This window comes from Mobula hypostoma, chromosome 23 (genome assembly GCF_963921235.1).
Source record: "Mobula hypostoma chromosome 23, sMobHyp1.1, whole genome shotgun sequence".
In the NCBI taxonomy this organism is placed as follows: domain Eukaryota; kingdom Metazoa; phylum Chordata; class Chondrichthyes; order Myliobatiformes; family Myliobatidae; genus Mobula; species Mobula hypostoma.
In genome coordinates this window covers 1,900,088-1,920,936 of record NC_086119.1, presented here as the reverse complement: position 1 = coordinate 1,920,936, position 20,849 = coordinate 1,900,088, and the positions used below count along the sequence as shown (strand labels likewise).

At 44.3% G+C, this 20,849-nt stretch overlaps 1 protein-coding gene across 3 annotated transcripts in view; it reads left to right on the top strand.

Annotated features, from left to right (window-relative positions):
* smg6 (SMG6 nonsense mediated mRNA decay factor) overlaps nt 1-20,849 on the top strand; it is a 534,055-nt gene that overhangs the window by 449,718 nt on the left and 63,488 nt on the right. For all 3 annotated transcript variants that reach the window (XM_063031015.1, XM_063031016.1, XM_063031017.1), the window contains one exon: nt 11,865-12,018. In XM_063031015.1, the coding sequence (XP_062887085.1) occupies nt 11,865-12,018 (154 nt within the window). The remainder of the gene's footprint in view (nt 1-11,864; nt 12,019-20,849) is intronic.

Here is a 20,849-nt window from a genome sequence, read left to right as displayed (position 1 = left end):
GTTTATTGAAATGCAGCAACATCACTTTGGCAGATGGAGGAGGGAAGGACACAGCCTCAGAATACAAGGGCATCCATTTACAATAGTTGAGGAGGAATTGCTTTAACCAGATGGTGGTGAATCTGTGGAATCCATTACCACGGGCTGCTGTAGAGGCCAAGTCATTGGGTATATTTAACGTGGAGGTTGATAGGTTCTTGACTAATCAGGGCATCAAAGGTTACAGGAGATGGCAGGAGAATGGATTTGAGAGAGAAGATAAATCAGCCATGGTTGAATGGTGAAGAAGACTCAATGGGTTGAATGGCATAATCAGCTTCTGTGTCTTAAGGTTTTATGAAAAAGTTAAAATAGTGACAGAGGTAGGGAGGAGATAGGTGGAGGCACCTATCACTTCTTTTGCTGCAGATTCCAGCGTCTTGTGTCCCCATAGCTTATGGTGTTGCTGTCTGAGGGTCAGACATCTCAATTACCGGGAGAACTTTGCTGCTCCTCCTTAATAATGTTATATGTCTGTCTACCAACGAGTATGGCTTCAGTTTATTATCTTATCTGGAAGGCTTCCTCTCGCAGTACAGAACGATCCAGAGGTCAGCTAGCAGTGAGCCAGAGCTAGCCCTAGACAAGGATGAAGCAGGCTGATCAAGCTGGAGGGTCTGTAACAACTTTTGTCAGTGAGTCCAGGTCATTTAAACTCTTGCATCAGGTGTTGTAAAAAGTGGATAATTCTGAAAGTCCTCGCCTGCGAGCAGCAGTTTGCGCAAAGATAAGACAGATGTGTTGGGTGTAGTTGTGGCTCAGACAGTAACAGAAAGTCGCAGTGCTCAACAGCACGTCAGGTTATAAAAGATGAAATAAGAATGAACTACCAACCTGTGGATATGGTGCTTGTCACACAGAGGCAAGCAGCTTTCAAACATTCAGTGTAGATCTTTCAGATAGAAACATCTATACGGGATCTATATTCTGAAGGTCTGTCCTGGGCCCAATATATTGATGCAATTACAAAGAAGGCATGGCAGCAGCTAAATTTCATTTGGAGATTGACTGTCAAATTTCTACAGATGTACCATAGAGAGCATTCTAACTGGTTGAATCCCAACTGGTATGGAGCCTGCAATGCACAGGATCAGGGAAAGCTACAGAGGGTTGTAGATTCTGCCAGCTCTATCATGGGCACTAGCTTTCCCACATTGAGAACATCTTCAATGGGCAATGCCTGGAAAAAGTGGCATCCATCATTAGGGACCCTCGGCATCCAGGATGTGCCCTCTACCCATTGCCTAAGACTCACACTTAAAGAATTAGGACCAGCTTCCTCCCCAGTCCATGAATGGCAACAATCAAATTTATTGTCACAGACGTACTATTTGCAGTGAAATTTGTTGTTTTGTGGCAGCAGTACAGTGCAGTACATTTTACTACAAATACAGTAATAATATATTTTACAAAATAAATAGATAATGCAAAAAGAGAGCAAAAATAGTGAATTAGTGTCTATGGGTTCATGGACTGTTTAGAAATCTGATGGCGGAGGGGAAGAAGTTGTTCCTAAAACATTGACTGTGTGTCTTCAGGCTCCTGAACCTCCTCCCTGACGGCAGTAATGAGAAGAGGAGCTGCTGGCATTGAAGCAGTCATGTTCTTCTGTTGAAGCGCTGCCTGATACCGACTGCCAAGTTATAAAGAAATGAGCTGACTCTAAACACCCACTCCCAATCGTTATGCTACAAAATGAATGACAAAAATTAAATTATAGAAATAACACTAATCTAACTTTAATGGTTGCACACAGTCACAAGATTACTTCATGACTCTAAACTAAAGAAACTGATTGTCCTTAAAGATGCTATTTTGATGGTACAGATGACTACTAATAATGATGTTTGGGCAGTGTTGATGCCCTGAATGAGATGCCAGCCAAAGGTTACATTTTTTTTGTAATATTGTTTGCTGCTTCCTGCAGTTGCCAATACCCAATGGTACTGTCCCCGAGGTACAGTCCCTGATAAGACCCTAAGATGTAGGAGCAGAATTAGGCCATTCAGCCCATCGAGTCTGCTCTGCCATTCCATCATGACTGATCCCAGATCCCACTCAACCCCATACACCTGCCTTCTTGCTATATCCTTTGATGCCTTGACCAATTAGGAAACTATCAACTTCCTCCTTAAATATATATGTGGACTTGGCCTCCACCACAGTATGTGGCAGAGTTCCACAGATTCACTACTCTCTGGATAAACAAATTCCTCCTTACCTCTGTTATAAAAGGTCGCCCCACAGTTTGGAGGCTGTTCCCTGTAGTTCTGGATACCCCCACCGTAGGAAACATCCACCCTATCTAGTCCTTTCAACATTCAGTAAGTTTCAATGAGATCCCCATGCGTTCTTCTAAATTCCAGTGAGTACAGGCCCAAAGCTGTCAAACACCCTTCATATGTTAATCCCTTCATTCCAGGGATCATCTTTGCGAACCTCCTCTGGACCCTCTCCAATGTCAGCACATCCTTTCCGAGATATGGGCCCCAAAGCTCTTGACAATACTTTGTGGCCTGACTACTGTCTTATAAAGGCTCAGCATTATCTCATCACTTTTATATTCTATTCCCCTTGAAATGAATGCCAACATTGCATTTGCCTTTTTTACCATAGACTCAACCTGTAAATTAACCTTCTGGGAGTCTTGCACAAGGTTCTTCCCAAGTCCCTCGGCAACTCCAATATTTGAACCTTCTCCCCATTTAGATAATAGTGTGCACTGTTGTTCCTTTTACCAAAATGCATTACTGTACATTTCCCAACGCTGTCTTCCACTGCCACTTTTTTGCCCATTCTTCCAATTTGTCTAAGTCCTGCTGAAATCTCATTCCTTCCTCAGCATTAGCTACCTCTCCACCTACCTTCATGTCATTCACAGACTTTGCCTCAAAGCCATCAGTTCCATTGTCTAAATCATTGACAAACAATGTGAGAGGTAGCAGTCCCAATACTGACCCCTAAGGAACACCACAACTCACTGGTAGCCATCCAGAAAAGGCCCCCTTTAATAATAAACTTTAATCTCATCCTTAATTACAGACTCCAGGACTTTCCCAGCCACTGAGGTTAGGCTAATTGGCCTATAATTTCCTTTCTTTTGCCTTCCTCCCTTTGTAAAGAGTGGAGTGACATGGTCCAGTCCTCCGGGACCATGCCGGAGTCAAACGATTCTTGAAAGATCATGACCAATGCATCCATTATCTCTTTAGCAACCTCTCTCAGAACTCTAGGATGTAGTCCAACCTTTCAGTTTGCCTAGCAGTTTTTCCTTTGTAATAGCAATGGCTCTTAATCCTGCTCCCTGACACTCACAGGTATCTGTCACACTGCTAGTGTCTTCCACAGTGAAGACTGATGCAGAGTACTCATTTTCATCTGCCATTTCTTTGTCCTCCATTACTACCTCACCAGCATCATTTTCCAGTGGTCCGATATGAACTCTCACCTCCCTTTTACTCTTTATATTACTGAAAAAACTTTTAGTATCCTATTTTATATTGTTGGCTAGTTTGTCCTCATTTCATCTTTTCCCTTCTTATAGATTTTTTTAGCTGCCTTTTGTTGGATTTTAAGAGCTTCCCAATCATCGAACTTCCCACTCACTTTTGCTACCTAATATCCCCTTTCCTTGGCTATTATGCAGTCCTTAACTTCCCTTGTCAGCCACGGTTGCCTACCCCTGCCATTTGAGAAATACTTCTTCTGTGGGACATATCTATCCTGTGCCTTGTGAACTATTCCCAGAAACTTCAGCCATCTCTACTCTGCCGTCAACCCCACCAGTATCCTCCTCCAATCCATCTGGGCAAGCTCCTCTCTCATGCCTCTGTAATTCTCTTTATTCCATTGTGATACTGATACATGTGAGTTATGCTTCTCCCTCTCAAATTGCAGTATGAATTCAATCATAATATGATCACTGCCTCCTTAACAGTACTTTTACATTAAGCTCCCAAATAAGGTCTGGGTTATTAAACAACACCCAATCTAAGATAGTCTTTCCCCAAGTAGACTCAAGTACAAGCTGCTCTAAAAAGCCATCTCGTAGGCATTCAACAGACTCACTGTCTTGTGATCCGACACCAACCTGATTTTCCCAATCCCCTTGCACATTGAAGTCCCCTGTTACAATTGTGTCATTACACTTATTACGTGCTTCTTTCAGCTCCCTTTGCAATCTCAACCCCACGTCTCGGTTGCTATTTGGAGACCTATATATGATTCCCATAATGTTTTGATTTTAACCCTTGCAGTTTTTTGTTACCCTCTCCCCAGGGTCCAGTTTCTGATGTACCAACTCTCCCTGGGGTCTGGTCCCTAATGTGCCTACTCTCCCTGGGGTCTGGTCCCTAATGTGCCTACTCTCCCCAGGGTCCAGTCCCTGAGAGATTGACTCTCCCCGGGGTCCAGTGCCTGATGTACTGACTCTCCCCAGGGTTTGGTCCCTGATGACCTGAGTCTCCCTGGGATACAGTCACTGACATACCAACTCACCCTGGGGTCCAGTCCCTGATGTACCAACTCTCCCCAGGGTCTGGTCCCTGATGGTAGCTCAAAAGGTACCAACTCTCCTTGGGAAAAGTGGTAATGTCCAAGTTACCTTGATCATGCCTCCTCTCTTCTGTTACATTTTTCTTCTGTCAATAGCATGTTAATTCAAACACATATGTGAGTGTGCTGAGGTAATGATTAGTTAAGTTCTCTCTGTGTCTGCAGAACCATAAGGTCACACTCCACAGAGACAAAATATCATACAGCCACATTCATACATAATGAAATTCACTAATTGTCCCACCTTTTCTATCCCTCCTAATCCCGCCCCCCAGCACATAGTCAATTAGCGAATTACGTATTCGTCTTAAGACCTTATACTTGCTCTCAATGACTCTGCTTACTCTGTTTTCTTGGACAGTGTGTTTCAGCTACTTGCTGATTTCTGGGTTAAATCAGAGTGCGAATCAAGCTTAATATCACTGACATATGTCATGTAATTTATTGTTTTGCAGCAGCAGTTCATTGCAATACATAATAAAAATCTCTAAATTACATTCTGTAAATATATAAAAAATAAATAATTCATGCAGAAAAAGAGGGAAAAATGATGAGGCAGTGTTCTTGGGTTTAATGTCCATTCAGAAATCTAATGGCGGGGAAGAAGCTGTTCCTGACACATCGAGTGTGTGTCTTCAGGCTCCTGTACCTCATCCCTGATTGTGCAGTGAGAAGAGGGCTTGTCTTGGGTGTGTGGGTCCTCAATGACGGATGCTGCTTTTTTGCGGCAACAACAGTGTTCTGGATGCTGGGGAGGCTGGTGCCCATGGTGGAACCTCTGAGCTTGCAAACTTCTGCAGCTTTTTCCAATCCTGTAGAGTGGCCCTTTTCCTAAACCTTTGTCCTCTAGTTTTATTGACCTCTCATAAGGGGAAAGGGCAGATGTACAGAACATGTATCTACATTGTCATCTTCAATATGACATGTTGTTTTAGAGATTAGCTTTATTTGTCATGGTTAAACATTCAAGTATCGAAACTTACAATGAAATGCATTGTTTTGCATCAATGGCCAACTCCATCCAAGATGGTGCTGGGTGCAAGTGTCACCATGTTTTCGGCACTGGCATAGCATGCCCACAACTTACAGCCGTACTAGCCCTAACCCATAGGTCTTTGGAGTGTGGGAAAAAGTGGAGGAGATCCACATGGTCACAGAGAGAACGTACAAACTCCTTAGAGACAATGACGGGAATTGAACTCTGATCAGTGATTGCCCCAACCACTACGCTCTGTGGTGTGTTGTTGGGAAATTAATTGTTACCAAGGGTGGAGACCAGCTTGAAGAATTCTCTGACCAACTACCACCAGCAGACCATCTGTGGAACTATGGTCAAGAACACACTGGGATATACAAGTTGCATCCCACAGTGCCATTTTTACAAGGAGAAGGTACAGGAGCCTGAAGACCTACACTTCTAGAAACACATTTCAGGAAAAGCCTCTTCCACTCTGCCGTCAGATTTCTAAATAGACCATGAACCATATCACTACCTCACTATTTGCTCTCTTTTTGCACTACTTATTTTTAAATATATATTTCTTATTGCAACTTACAGTAATTTATTAAGTCTTACACTGTACTGCTGCCACAAAACAACGTATTTCACAACATATGTTTGTGATAATAAATCAGATTCTGATTCTGAAATGTATGATGGTAAGTTGTGACAGACAAGCCAGGTTGGTGGGTGGAAGTGCACACCTGGGTTTTTTAATAAATAGAGAATTATAAAGGGAGACAGAGACGTTGAATTTGTGAAATTTTGAGTTGTACCATGTGAACACAAATTATCAAGAGGTAATTTAGGTAACTTATCACAAATGTTATAGGGAAAGGTTGAATACGTTAGGACTTTAATTCCCAGAGCAGGGGTTCCTATCCAGGGATGCACAGACCCCTTGCTTAATGGTATTGGTCCATGGCATAAAAAAGCTGGGGAACCCCTGCAATCTGGAGCATGGGAGAATGAGGGAGATTTGATAGCGGTAGGCAAAATGATGAGGGGTATAGATCGGCTAAACGCAGGCAGGCTTTTTTCACTGAAGTTGGGTGAGCCTAGAACTAGAGGCCATAGGTTAAGGGTGAAAGGTGAAATATTTAAGGGAAACCTGATGGAAAATTCTTCAGTGAGAGTATGGAACAAGCTGCCAGCAGAAGTGGTAGATGTGGACTTGATTTTAACATTTCAGAGAAATTTGGATAAGCAGACATCCCACCTCTCTCGGAAGTTCCGGGAGTCTCCCGCATATTAATAGTGGTTCCCTGATGTACAATATCCTGGAAATCAATTTTTTGAGAGCGAGCGAGAGAGCGACCATGAGAGAGAGAGAGAGAGAGAGTGCAAGAGAGCGAGCGCGCCATGGCAGAGTGTTCCAAAAGAAGAAAAAATAAAACGTATGTCACCCCAGACCTCCCTAAAGTGTACCCCTGCCTAATAGGGGTCAAAAATAATGACAGTGTTGCTCGCTGCACTGTTTGCAACAGTGACTTTTCTATTGCCCATGGTGGGTTAAGACTGTACAAGACATGTTGAGGTGAGTTTAACAGGTGTCATTCATTCATTAGCATAGCTAACGTTATTTAATCTAGCTGGCTAGCTGCTAAGGAGCTACTCTATTGCAGACATCCCACCTCTCCCGGAAGTTCAGGGAGTCTCCCGCAAATTGATGGTGCTACCTCCCTGAAATGAGTTTTTGCAGGGTGGGATGTCTGGATAAGTACGTGGATTAGGAAGGGTTTGGAGGGCTACGGACCAGGTGTGGGTCGATGGGACAAGGCAGAATAACACGGTATGGACCTGATGGGCCAAAGAGCCACTTACAGCGCTGTCGTGCTCTATGACTCTATAATGAACATCTGCAAAGTAGAGAGTGCATGGCAGTGGACGAGTTGGAAACAGAGATGGAGGTTAGTGCGGGGCCTCGTGATGATTATATCATTCGCTGTGTTCTGCTGCAGATCTGCTTTGTTCCATGAGGTAAATCTTCAGCACTCAGACATTTTCCAGCTATTCAGCTGACTGGGCAGTTGCTGGCACTGAGGGATAACTGATTATCCCCGCAGCTGTTGTGCCTCTGGATATTTGCTCTTTGTTCACAGATTATTACCAAAACCTCTGGTACAGTCTAAATGGAAACACGTCCTGCTTCACTGGTTGAAAATCACACGCAAGGGTAATGGAGTAAAATGTGTGTCTGTGGGCCGAGCAGTGGCAGGGATAAGAAAGGAGCAGAGCTGCCAGGACAGTGGGAGTTTCCCTTCATGGAGAAGATATGTCACTGGCTGTGAGCACCGCAACTCTGACAGTGTTGGGATGGCCAACAGGATAAGGATAAAAATTAATTTTATTTGTCACGTGTTCATCCACACCAGCAAAGGACTTGTATAGTGAATGGTCGGTCACTAATGGGACAGTGCACAGTTGTTTGAAAGCAGCATCACAATTAGGTAGGGTAGTGGAAAAGGTCTTTAGTATGTTGGCCTTCATCTGTCAATGTGAACAACACAGTGAAGTGTGTCATTTTGCCTCAAAGCAAATCATTCAGTATGCGTCACCACGCGACCAGCACCAACATAGCATGCCCACAATTCCCTAACTCTAAGTTTTGGATTGTGGAAGGAAACTATCATATTCAGAGGGAACCACACAGTCACGGGGAGAATGTACAAAATCCTTACAGACAGTAGGGCAATAATCAAACCCCGTCTTACAGCTGGCTGCTGTAAAGTAATAGACTAACAGCGACACTACTGTGCCACCTGAACAAGGAGGTTGTGCCCTTGCATTGAGTTGGCATCCAGACTCCAGCTCTGCATCCAGGATGGAGAGAGTACTTGAGTTTTCCCAATCTGGGCCCAGGATTGAGGGAATTCTTGTCTGGGCACAGTGCGGGACACTGCATTGGCCAAAGCCCAATGAATGGTTTGACTGTTAGTTTAGAAATATCGAATGGAACAGCTCAGACCATTGATGGAGCCAGCCTCCTGTGGACTGACACTGAACCTCTATGTACGGCATTGTGGGCCAAGGGGCCTGTATTGTGTTGTAGGTTTTCTATGTTTCTATGTATCCCTGGTAATTGTCCACAGTAATGTTGTCAATAATCTCTGACACTATCTTTCATATGTACATTACTTCTTGCAGTGGCTACTTCAAAGTTCAAAGTAAATTTAAGTACATATATGTCACCATATACAACACTGGATCCATTTTCTTGCAGGCATACTCAAATTAATCCGTAATAGAATCAAAGAAACATCGCACCAAATTGGTAGTTCAACCAGTGTGCAAAAGACAATAGACAATAGGTGCAGGAGTAGGCCATTCGGCCCTTCGAGCCAGTACCGCTATTCACTGTGATCATGGCTGATCATCCACAATCAGTACCCTGTTCCTGCCTTCTCCCCATATCCCTTAACTCCACTATCTTTAAGAGCTCTATCTAACTCTTTCTTGAAAGAATCCAGAGAATTGGCCTCCACTGCCTTCTGAAGCAGAGCATTCCACAGATCCACAACCCTCTGTGTGAATAAGTTTTTCCTCAACTCCGTTCTAAATGGTCTACCCCTTATTCTTAAACTGTGGCCTCTGGTTCTGGACTCCCCCAACATCGGGAACATGTTTCCTGCCTCTAGCGTGTCCAATTCCTTAATAATCTTATATGTTTCAATAAGACAACAAACTCTGCAAATACAGAAATAAATAAATAAATAAACAAGCAAGCAAGCAAGCAATAAATATTGAGAATGTGAGATGAAGAGTCCTCGAAAGTGAGTCTATAAGTTGTGGGAATATTTCAATAGCACAAAATACTCTGCAGATGCTGGGGTCAAAGCAACACTTACAACACGCTGGAGGAACTCAGCAGTTCGGGTAGCATCCGTGGAAACGATGAGTCAATGTTTCGGGCTGGAACCGACCCAAAACGTTGGCTCATTGTTTCCACGGATCCTGCCCAAACAGCTGAGTTCCTCCAGCGTGTTGTAAGGGAATATTCCAATGATAGGGCAAGTGAAGTTGAATGTAGTTATCCCCACTGGTTCAAGAGTCTGACGGTTGACAGGTAGTAACAGTTCCTGAACCTGGTGGTGTGAGTCCTGAGGCTTCTGTACCTTACTGTACATTCCCAAACCAAAAGCCGTGGATGAACCAGGAGGTACATCGTCTGCTGAAGGCTAGATCTGTGGCATTCAAGTCTGGCGACCCAGGCCTGTACCAGAAAACCAGGTATGATTTGTGGAGGACTATTTCAAGGGCGAAGAAACAATATCGAATGAGGTTGGAGGCAACATTGGATGTACGGTAACTCTGGCAGGGTCTGCAAGACATTACTTCCTACAAAGCAAAACCCAATAGCATGAATGGCAGCAATGCTTCACTACCAGATGAACTCAACGCCTTCTATGCACACTTTGAAAGGGAGAACACAACTATAGCTGTGAAGATTCCTGCTGCACCTGATGACCCAGTGATCTGTGTCTCAGAGGCCGATATTAGGCTATCTTTAAAGAGAGTGAACACCTTACAAGGTGGAAGGTCCCAATAGAGTACCTGGTAAGGCTCTGAAAACCTGTGCCAACCAACTAGCGGGAGTATTCAAGGACATTTTTAACCTCTCACTGCTACGGGCGGAAGTTCCCACTTTCTTCAAAAAGGCAACAATTATACCAGTGCCTAAGAAGAATAATGTGAGCTGCCATAATGACTATCACCCAGCAGCACTCACATCTACAGTGATGAAATGCTTTGAGAGGTTGGTCATGACTAGACTGAACTCCTGCCTCAGCAAGGACCTGGACCCATTGCAATTTTCCTATTGCCACAACAGGTCAATAGCAGACACAATCTCAATGACTCTCCACACGGCTTTAGACCATCTAGACAACACATCACCTATGTCAGGATGCTGTTCATCGACTATAGCTCAGCATTTAATACCATCATTCCCACAATCCTGACTGAGAAGTTGCAGAACCTGGGTCTCTGTACCTCCCTCTGCAGTTGGATCCTCGACTTCCTAACCGGAAAACCACAATCTGTGCGGATTGGTGATAACATATCCTCCTCGCTAACGATCAACACTGACGCACCTCGGGGTGGTGCTGTGTGGCTAGGCATAGCTCAAATACCATCTATAAATTTGCTGATGATACAACCATTGTTGGTAGAATCTCAGGTGGTGACGAGAGGGTATACAGGGGTGAGATATGCCAACTAGTGGAGTGGTGCCGCAGCAACAACCTGGCACTCAACGTCAGTAAGACAAAAGAGCTGATTGTGGACTTCAGGAAGTGCAAGACGAAGGAACACATACCAATCCTCATAGAGGGATCAGAAGTGGAGAGGGTGAGCAGCTTCAAGTTCCTGGGTGTCAAAATCTCTGAGGATCTAACCTGGTCCTAACATATCGAAGTAGTTATAAAGAAGGCAAAACAGCGGCTATACTTTACTAGGAGTTTGAAGAGATTTGGCATGTCAACAAATACACTGAAAAACTTCTATAGTTGTACCGTGCAGAGCGTTCTGACAGGCTGTATCACTGTCTGGTATGGAGGGGCTACTGCACAGGACCGAAAGAAACTGCAGAAGGTTGTAAATCTAGTCAGCTCCATCTTGGGCACTAGCCTACAAAGTACCCAAGATGGCTTTAGGGAGCAGTGTCTCAGAAAGGCGGCGTCCATTATTAAGGACCTTCAGCACCAGGGCACGGTGCTGTTACCATCAGGAAGGAGGTACAGAAGCCTGAAGACACACACTCAGCGATTCAGGAACAGCTTCTTTCCCTCTGCCATCCGATTCCTAAATGGACGTTGAATCTTTAGACACTCCCTCACTTTTTTATATACAGTATTTCTGTTTTTGCACTTTTTTCAAATCTATTCAATATACGTAATTGATTTACTTGTTTATTATTTTTTTCTCTCTGCTAGATGATGTATTGCATTGAACTGCTGCTGCTAAGTTAACAAATTTCACATCACATGCTGGTGATAATAAACTGGATTCTGATTCTTCCTGATGGTAGCAGTGAGAAGAGAGCATGACCTGGGTGGTGGGGGTCCCTGATGATGGATGTTACTTTCCTGTGACAGTGTATTGTGTAGATGTGCTCATTAAGGGGAAGGACTCTACCCATGATGGCCTGAGCTCTATCCACTACTTACACATCCCTCCAGTCCCCACACCTTCACCTCACATACCCTGCAGCAAATCCAATGTTTAGAGATCATTCTCATGTGTTTCGTATTTTCCTTTCTTTCTTCAACAGGCCCTGTTAGAAGATCAGACTTTGAAGAGGCAGATCGAGATTGAGATAACACCTGTGTTTCTCGTGCCAGACACCAATGGATTTATTGATCACCTCCCTGGCCTGGCCAAGCTGCTGGATAGTAGACTGTACATCATCGTGGTCCCTCTTATTGGTAAACATATTTTTTCCTGCCCTCTGGTCGGAGTTGCGTGTGTGTGTGTGTGTGTGTGTGTGTGTGTGTGTGTGTGGGGTTAGGGGAGTGGTCTGGCAGAAGTACTAAATGCAGTAAATTGATGAGTTGAGCCTTCAGTTGAGTCGCTGCACCAGGTTACGTCTGGTATTTTCTTTTTAAGGGTCTCCTTTAAAGTGCATGCCACAGTAAACTACTAGGAATATGAGAGAGAGAGAGTCTTCAGAAACCAAACAAATTCGAATCCCTGGTCACTGTTGATGGTACACTCCCCAGTGATGTGAGAGCTCAGGAGAGTGGAAATCAATGCAAACCAGCACCGGGTGGAAATGCATCTCTAAACATCTGAGCCTATAACACAAGCCACAAGAACAACACTCAAACCCCAGACTGTAAAACAGCCCAGAATTTAGAGCCAACCACTTGTCTATTTCTAACTCTAACCTGGTCAATCTGGGTCCTGATCTCAGAGGTAGCAAGCAGGGGTGATCGTTGAAAGTTGTACCTTGGAATCAGGGGTTCGCAACCAGGGGCCCACAAGCCCCTCGGTTAATGGTAGGGGTCAATAGCAAAAAGATTGGGACCCGCTGCTCAGAATGGAGGCCAAATACTAGTGTTGTGCTGCAGGGATCATGTTTGAACCCTCATTATTCATTATTTATACAAATGATTCAGATGTGAATGCACAAAGCGTGATCAGTAAATTTTATGGGGCTGATCAGTGGCATCAACAGAACTCTATGAAGAAGAGGTGTTTCTCGCAGGTTGGCGATGATTATTTAAAAGGAGAGCGTCGGGGGTGTTGTCCATTGTACGGGGCCTATCAGCAGTGTCATCAGAGCTCTACGAACTAATAAAAGAACAGAAGGTATAAGTGGAGTGGCCACTGTCGGGAGTAGGCCAGTGGCGAGAGTAGAAGTGACAGGCTTTGGCTTGAAGGAGGCTTCAGCTTGGAAGAGGTGTCAACTCTGTGCAAAGCGTCTGTTTAGGTTTCCTTTTTATCTTTTTTCCCTCTCTTACTGTACCATTTAAATGGCTGTGGTGTGTTCTTCTTGACAGATGTTGGAGTCTTGGGAGACCCAGAGTCTCCTAGGGAACTGCACCTGCGTGAAGTGCATTGGACTGCATCTCCTTGAAGACTGTGTTAGGGATCTGGCACAGCAACTGGATGATCTTTGGCTTGTACAGGAGAGTGAGGACCAATGACATAGGAAGGAAAAGCAATGAGGTCTTGAAACGAGGATTTAGACAGCTAGGTAGAAAGCTGAGAAGTAGGACCTCCTGGGTTGTAATTTCTGGATTGCTGCCTGTGCCACGCGCCAGAGAGGGTAGAAACAGGATAGTTTGGCAGATAAATGCGTGGCTGAGAAGCTGGTACAGGGGGTAGGGCTTCAGGTTCTTGGATCATTGGGATCTCTTCTGGGGGAGGTATGACCTGTTCAAAAGTGACAGGTTGCACCTGAACCTGAGGGGGACCAATATTCTTGTGGGCAGGTTTGTTAGAACTGCTGGTGAAGGTTTAAACTAATTTGGCAGGTGGGTGGGAACCGGAGTGAAGGGACTCAGGATAGGATGGATGGTAAAAAAGTAAAGATAGCATTCAGTCAGACTGTCAGGAAGGGCAGGCAGGTGACAGTCCTACAGGCTGAATATCAAATCATTAGGGATGCAGAATCAGGAAGGATAGCAAATACGGTACTCAAGGGGTTGTGTCTAAATGCATGTAGAGTGAAGAGCAAGAGGATAAGACGTGAGAGAATAGGACCAATCAACTGTGACAGTGGAAAAGTGTGTATGGAACTGGAGGAGATAGCTAAGGTACTTAATGAATACTTTGCTTCAGTATTCACTACGGAAAAGGATCTTGGCGATTGTGGGGATGACTTACAGCAGACTGAAAAGCTTGAGCATGTAGCTATTAAGAAAGAGGATATTGACATATGGCAGAGATTTCAAGATGGCGGCGCAGTGAAAAGTCTGCTTTGCTGAGCTCAGCACTGCAACACTGATAATTTTGCCTATAAACCTATCCGTTTCAACTTTTTTAAAAGTGCTCAAGTGTCAGATTTAATGACATGAACATTAATGAGTATTTTTTTTTGAGCTGCTTCAACACCATGCCATCGAAAAGCACTAAAAAGGCGGCCAGGATGGACTGCACAGAGTGCTCGCCTGGGGCTGAGGAGCTAGCTGCTGCTAGCTATGCTAACACGTTGGACCCTACTTTTCGTCAAGTAATTCAGGAAGTTACGGAGAACATATCCAAAATGATGGACGAGAAGCTGGGTCCACTCTCTCTAACACTCCAGAACCACACATTGGAGCTTAAAAATCTTGATACAAGAACGACCGAGGCTGAGGGACGAGTCTCCGTGGTAGAAACTGTAACTGATCAGCCCCAAAGCCACATCCGAGCGCTAGAAAAGCAAGTTCAAAGCCTGTCTGACCATATCAATGATCTTGAGAACTGAGGTAGGAGAAAGAATATACGAATCATCGGTCTACCTGAAGATACAGAAGGCAGCCAACCGGCGAAGTTTTTTGAGGGCTGGCTGCCTAATTTCCTTGATTTGGAAACCAAGGCTGGACACATTAAAGTGGAAAGAGCTCACCGTATGCTGGCACCAAAACCGGGCCTAGGCCAACGTCCTCGTGCAGTTCCATAATTTCAGTGATAAGCAAAGAGAGATGAAGGCTTCGAGATGCCACGGGACTGATGCCCAGGCTTTAATATATGAGGGATCCAGGCTTATGATTTTCAAGATTTTTTGGCAGCTGTTTTTCGGAAGCGCAAGGAACTCGACCAGGTAAAGAAACGGCTGAGAGAATCCGGAATCCAGTGCTTTCTTCTATACCCAGCAGTGCTAAAAATCACTTACAATGGGACCACCAAGATATTTGATTCTCCTGGCATAGCTAAAACTTTTGTGGACACGTTGGGCTAAAGAATGTATACAGAATGTTGTGTAGCCCTGGTTATGGACGATAACATGCTTGATGGTCGCTTTATTTTACCCTTTCATTACTCGTTGGCAAGATATCTTATAGGATGGGTAACGTGTTTGTTTTGATTAATACAGTTTCATTATTTGTTTTAATTAGCGGTGCTGCTCCAGCCTGAAGGAGTTTAAATATGACGGTAACAAATCGGTGGATTGATAAATTATGTCCTGTTTTCATTTTTGACTATGTTAAATGCCATATTGGCAGTGGGGCAGAAGGTTCAGATATCCCCTTTAAATGTGGGGTAAGTCCTCTTGTTCAGCGCTGTTGGCGCTTTGTTTTTTTTGTGAGTTTTTTTAATTTACTTATTGCTGCTCAGCTGACCTTAAGTCGGGTTTCTTCTACTCCGGAATCACATGATTGTTATAAAGGGTTATGACCAGTAATATATTAAAATTGTGCACTTGGAACATTAAGGGGAGTCATTCACCAATCAAGAGAAAGAAAATCCTACTAATCCTGAAAAAGGAAAGGGTGGACACAGCCTTATTGCAGGAGACTCATTTAATTGATAAAGAACATCTAAAACTGCAACAGAGTGGATTTGATCAAGTCTATTTTTCATTTTTTAATACCAGGAGTAGAGGGGTGGCTATATTAATTAGGAAGAACTTACCTTTAAGTTATTAGACTGCATTAAGGATAAGTATAAAGCAAAAGAAAGGGCATACAACAAAGCAAAAATTATTGGGAAGAGAGAGGATTGGGAAGTTTTTTAAAACCTGCAGAGAGCAACTTAAAAAACCATTAGAAGGGAAAAGATGAAATATGAAAGCAAGCTAGCAAATAATATCAAAGTGTATAGTAAAAGTTTTTTCAAGTATGTTAAAAATAAAAGAGAAATGAGAGTGGACATAGGACCGCTAGAAAATGAGGGAGGAGAAATAATAACGGGGGACATGAAGATGGCTGATGAACTAAATGAGTATTTTGCATCAGTCTTCACTGTGGAAGACACGAGCAATATGCCTGATGTTGTAGTGTGTGTAGGAAGAGAAGTGGGTGCAGTTACTATTACGAGAGAAGGTGCTCAAAAAGCCAAAAGATCTAAAGGTATATAAGATATGTTTCTTTGGCAGTTTGAACAGGGCACGACTGCGCAAGCGCGTGGAGGTCAGCCAGTGAGAACAGCAGGAAGAGTTTAAAAGGAAGACAGATTTACAGAGCGGGCAACGGAGTAGTGGGTGACAGAGTAGGAAGGCTTTGGCTCAACGGGGCTTAAGCAATAAGGAGTCAAGGCCTGGTAGGTTATCTGTTTAAAATAAAGACACAGTATGTGTATGAGGCCAGTTTTCTGTGCTCGGTGTCAGATGTGGGAAGTCCTAGAGACTCCCAGCCTCCTGGACGACCACATCTGCACCAGATGCGTTGAGCTGTAGCTCCATAGAGACCGCGTTAGGAAACTGGAACTGCAGCTCAATGACCTTCGTCTGGTCAGGGAGAGTGAGGAGGTGATAGGGAGGAGCTATAGGCAGGTAGTCACCCCAGGACCACAGGAGACAGCGAAGTGGGTAACAGTCAGGAGAGGGAAGGGCAAGAAGCACGTACTAGAAAGTACCCCAGTGGCTGTCTCCCTTAACAATAAGTATTCCTGCTTGAGTACTGTTGGGGGGGAAGCAACAGTGGTCGTGCCTCTGGCACAGAGTCTGGCCCTGTGGCTCAGATGGGTAGGGAAAGGAAGAGGATGGCAGGAGTGATCGGGGACTATATAGTTAGGGGGTCAGAAAGGCGATTCTGTGGACACAGGAAAGAAATGCTTATGGTAGTTTGCCTCCCAGGTGCCAGGGACCGGGGATGTTTCTGATCGAGTCCACGATATCTTGAAGTAGGAAGGAAAACAGCCAGAGGTCATGGTACATATTGGTACCAACGACATAGGTAGGAAAAGGGAAGAGGTACTGAAAAAAGACTACAGGGAGTTAGGAAAGAAGTTGAGAAGCATGACCTCAAAGGTAGTCATCTTGGGATTTCTGCCTGTGCCATGTGACAGTGAGTATAGGAACAGAATGAGGTGGAGGATAAAAGCGTGGCTGAGGGATTGGAGCAGGGGGCAGGGATTCTGACTCTTCTGGGCCAGGTGTAACCTGTACAAAAAGGACGGGTTGAACTTGAATCCGAGGGGGACCACCGTCCTGGCGGGAAGGTTTGCTAAGGCTATTGGGGAGAGTTTAAACTAGAATTGCTGGGGGGTGGGAACCAAACTGAAGTGACAGAGGAAAGGGAGGTTGGCTCACAAATAGAGAAAGTTTGGAGACAGTGCAAAAAGGAGAATAGCAGGTGATAGAGAAGGGACGCGCTCAGTCCGATGGTTCGAGATGTGTCTATTTTAATGCGAGGAGTATCATTAATGAAGCGGATGAGCTTAGAACGTGGATCAGTACTTGGAGCTATGATGTGGTGGCCATTATAGAGACTTGGATGGTGCAGGGGCAGGAATGGCTACTTCAAGTGCCAGGCTTTAGCTGTTTCAGAAACAATAGGGAGGGAGGCCGGGTGGGGGGGCATGACACTGTTGATCAGAGATAGTGTCACGGCTGCAGAAAAAGCGGAAGTTACTATTGGGTTGTCTACGGAGTCTCTCTGGGTGAAAGTTAGGAATAGTAAGGGTCAATAACCCTACTGGGTGTTTTTTATAGACCACCCAATAGTAACAGGGACATCAAGGAGCAGATAGGGAGACAGATTCTGGAAAGGAGTAATAATAACAGGGTTGTTGTGCTGGGAGATTTTAATTTCCCAAATATTGATTAGCATCTCCCTAGAGCAAGGGGTTTAGATGGGGTAGATTTTGTTAGGTGTGTTCAGGAAGGTTTCTTGACGCAATATGTGGGTAAGCCCTCAAGAGGAGAGGCTGTACTTGATCTGCTATTGGGAAATGAACTTGGTCAGGTGTTAGGTCTCTTAGTGGGAGAGTATTTTGGAGATTGTGATCACAATTCTATCTCCTTTACCATAGCATTGGAGAGAGATAGGAACAGACAAATTAGGGAAATGTGTAATTGGAGTAAAGGGAACTATGAGGCTATCAGGCAGGAACTTGGAAGCATAAATTGGAAACAGATGTTCTCAGGGAAACGTGCCAAAGAAATATGGCAAATGTTCAGGGGATATATGCGTGGGTTTCTGAGTAGGTACATTCCGATGAGACATGGAAAGGATGGTAGGGTACAAGATCCGTGGTGCAGCCTTGATTGAGTGGGATTGAGTTTAAGAGACGAGAGGTAATGTTGCAGCAATATAGGTCCCTGGTCAGACCCCACTTGGAGTATTGTGCTCAGTTCTGGTTGCCTCAGTATAGGAAGGACGTGGCAACCATAGAAAGGGTGCAGAGGAGATTTACAAGGATGTTGCCGGGATTGGGGAGCATGCCTTATGAGAATAAGTTGAGTGAACTCAGCCTTTTCTCCTTGGAGCGACGGAGGATGAGAGGTGACTTGATAGAGGTGGACAAGATAATGAGAGGCATTGGTTGTGTGGATAGTCAGAGGTTTTTCCCCAGGGCTGAAATGGCTAGCATGAGAGGGCATAGTCTTAAGGTGCTTGGAAGTAGGTTCAGAGGAGATGTCAGGGGTAATTTTTTTACACAGAGAGTGGTGTGTGCGTGGAATGGGCTGCCGGCAGCAGTGGTGGAGGCGGAAACGATAGGGTCTTTGAAGAGACTCCTGGATGGCTACATGGAGCTTCGAAAAATAGAGGGCTATGGGTAAAGCCTAGGTAGTTCTAAGGTAAGGACATGTTCGGCACAGCTTTGTGGGCCGAAGGGCCTGTATTGTGCTGTATGTTTCTATGTTTCTAAGTCACCCGGACCAGATGAACGGCACTCTAGGGTTCTGAAAGAGGTAGCGTTAGAGGTTATGATGGTATTAGAAATGATCTTTCAAAAATCGTTGGACTCTGCCATGGTGCCAGAAGGCTGGAAAATTGCAAATGCCACTCCATTCTTTAAGAAAGGAGGAAGGCAGCAGAAAGGAAATTATAGACCAGTTAGCCTGACCTCAGTGGTTGGGAAGATGTTAGAGTCAATTGTTAAGGATGAGGTGATGGAGTGCTTGGTGACACAGGACAAGATAGTACAAAGTCAGCGCGGTTTCCTTCAGGGAAAAACCTACCTGACAAACCTGTTGGAGTTCTTTGAGGAGATTATAAGTAGGATAGATAAAGGGGATGCGGTAGATGTTGTATATTTGGACTTTCAGTAGGCCTATGACAAGGTGCCACACATGAAGCTGCTTACCAAGTTAAGAGCCCATGTATTACAGGAAAGTTAGTAACATGGTTAGAGCATTGGCTGATTGGTAGGAGGCAGTGAGTGGGAATAAAAGGATCCTTTTCTGGTTGGCTGCCAGTGACTAGTGGTGTTCCGCTTGGGCCAGTGTTGGGACCACTTCTTTTTATGCTGTATATAAATGATTCAGATGATGGAATAGATGGCTTTGTTGCCAAGTTTGCAGATGATATGAAAATTGGTGGAGGGGCAGGTAGGGTTGAGGAAACAGGTAGAATGCAGAAGGACTTAGACAGATTCGGAGAATGGGGAAGAAAGTGGGAAATGAAATACAGCGTTGGAAAATGCTTGGTCATGCACTTTTTTTGGTAGTAGAAATAAATGTGCAGACTGTTTTCTAAATGTGGAGAAAATCCAGGAATCTGGGATGCAAAAGGACACCTTGTGCAGAACACCCTGAAGGTTAACTTGTAGGTCGAATCAGTGGTGAGGAAGGCAAATGACATGTTAGCATTCATTTCAAGAGGTTTAGAATACAAGATAAAAAATGAATAATAAAAAAAAATACAAGAGCAAGGATGTGATGCTGAGGCTTTATAAGGCACTGGTGAGGCCTCACCTTGAGTATTGTGAACAATTTTGGGCCCCTCATCTTAGGAAAGATGTGCTGGTATTGGAGAGGGTCCAGAGGAGGTTCACAAGGATAATTCCAGGTGTGAAAGGATTATCATACAAGAAAAGTTTGATGGTTCTGTGTCTGTACTCGCTGGAATTCAGAAGGATGAGGAGGGGATCTCATTGAAACCTTTTGAATGTTGATAGGCCAAGATAGGGTAGATGTGGAAAGGATGTTTACCATGGTGGGAGGGTCTAGGACAAGAGGGCACAGCCTCAGAATAGAGGGGCGTCCTTTCAAAACAGAGATGCAAAGAGATATCTTTAGCCAGAGAGCACTGAATTTGTGGAATGTGTTGCCACGTGCAGCTACGGAGGCCAGGCCATTGGGTGTATTTAAGGCAGAGATTGATAGGTTCTTGATTGGACATGGCATCAAGCGTTACAGGGAGAAGACCAGGAACTAGGATGGAGGAGGAGGGAAAAAAGGATCAGCTATGATTGAATGGCGGAGCAGACTCGATGGGCCAGATGGCCTAATTCTGCTCCTATGTCTTATGGTCTTATTTGTGGATGACATGAAATTACAAGGTGGTATTGATCGTGAGGAATGATTTAGTAGATTACAGGAATCTTGATCACTTAGGGAAGTGGGCCAAGGATTGACAAATGGATTTCAGTTCTTAGAAGTTGAAGAGATTTATTTTGGAAAATCAAACTAGTATAGGAATTATACGAGGAATATTGGGGCACTAGGGAGTTTAATGGAACAGTGGGATTTAAGAATACAAGTGCAGATTTTGTTAAAAGCAGTGTCACAGATAGACAGGGTGGCAGAAAAGGTGTTTAGTATGCTAGCCTTCTCAGTTGGGGCATTGAATGCAGGAGTTGGGATGTTTCATTGCAGTTCCATAAATTGTTGGTGAGGCCACACTTGGAGGACTGTGTACATTTTTGTGACGCAATTGTA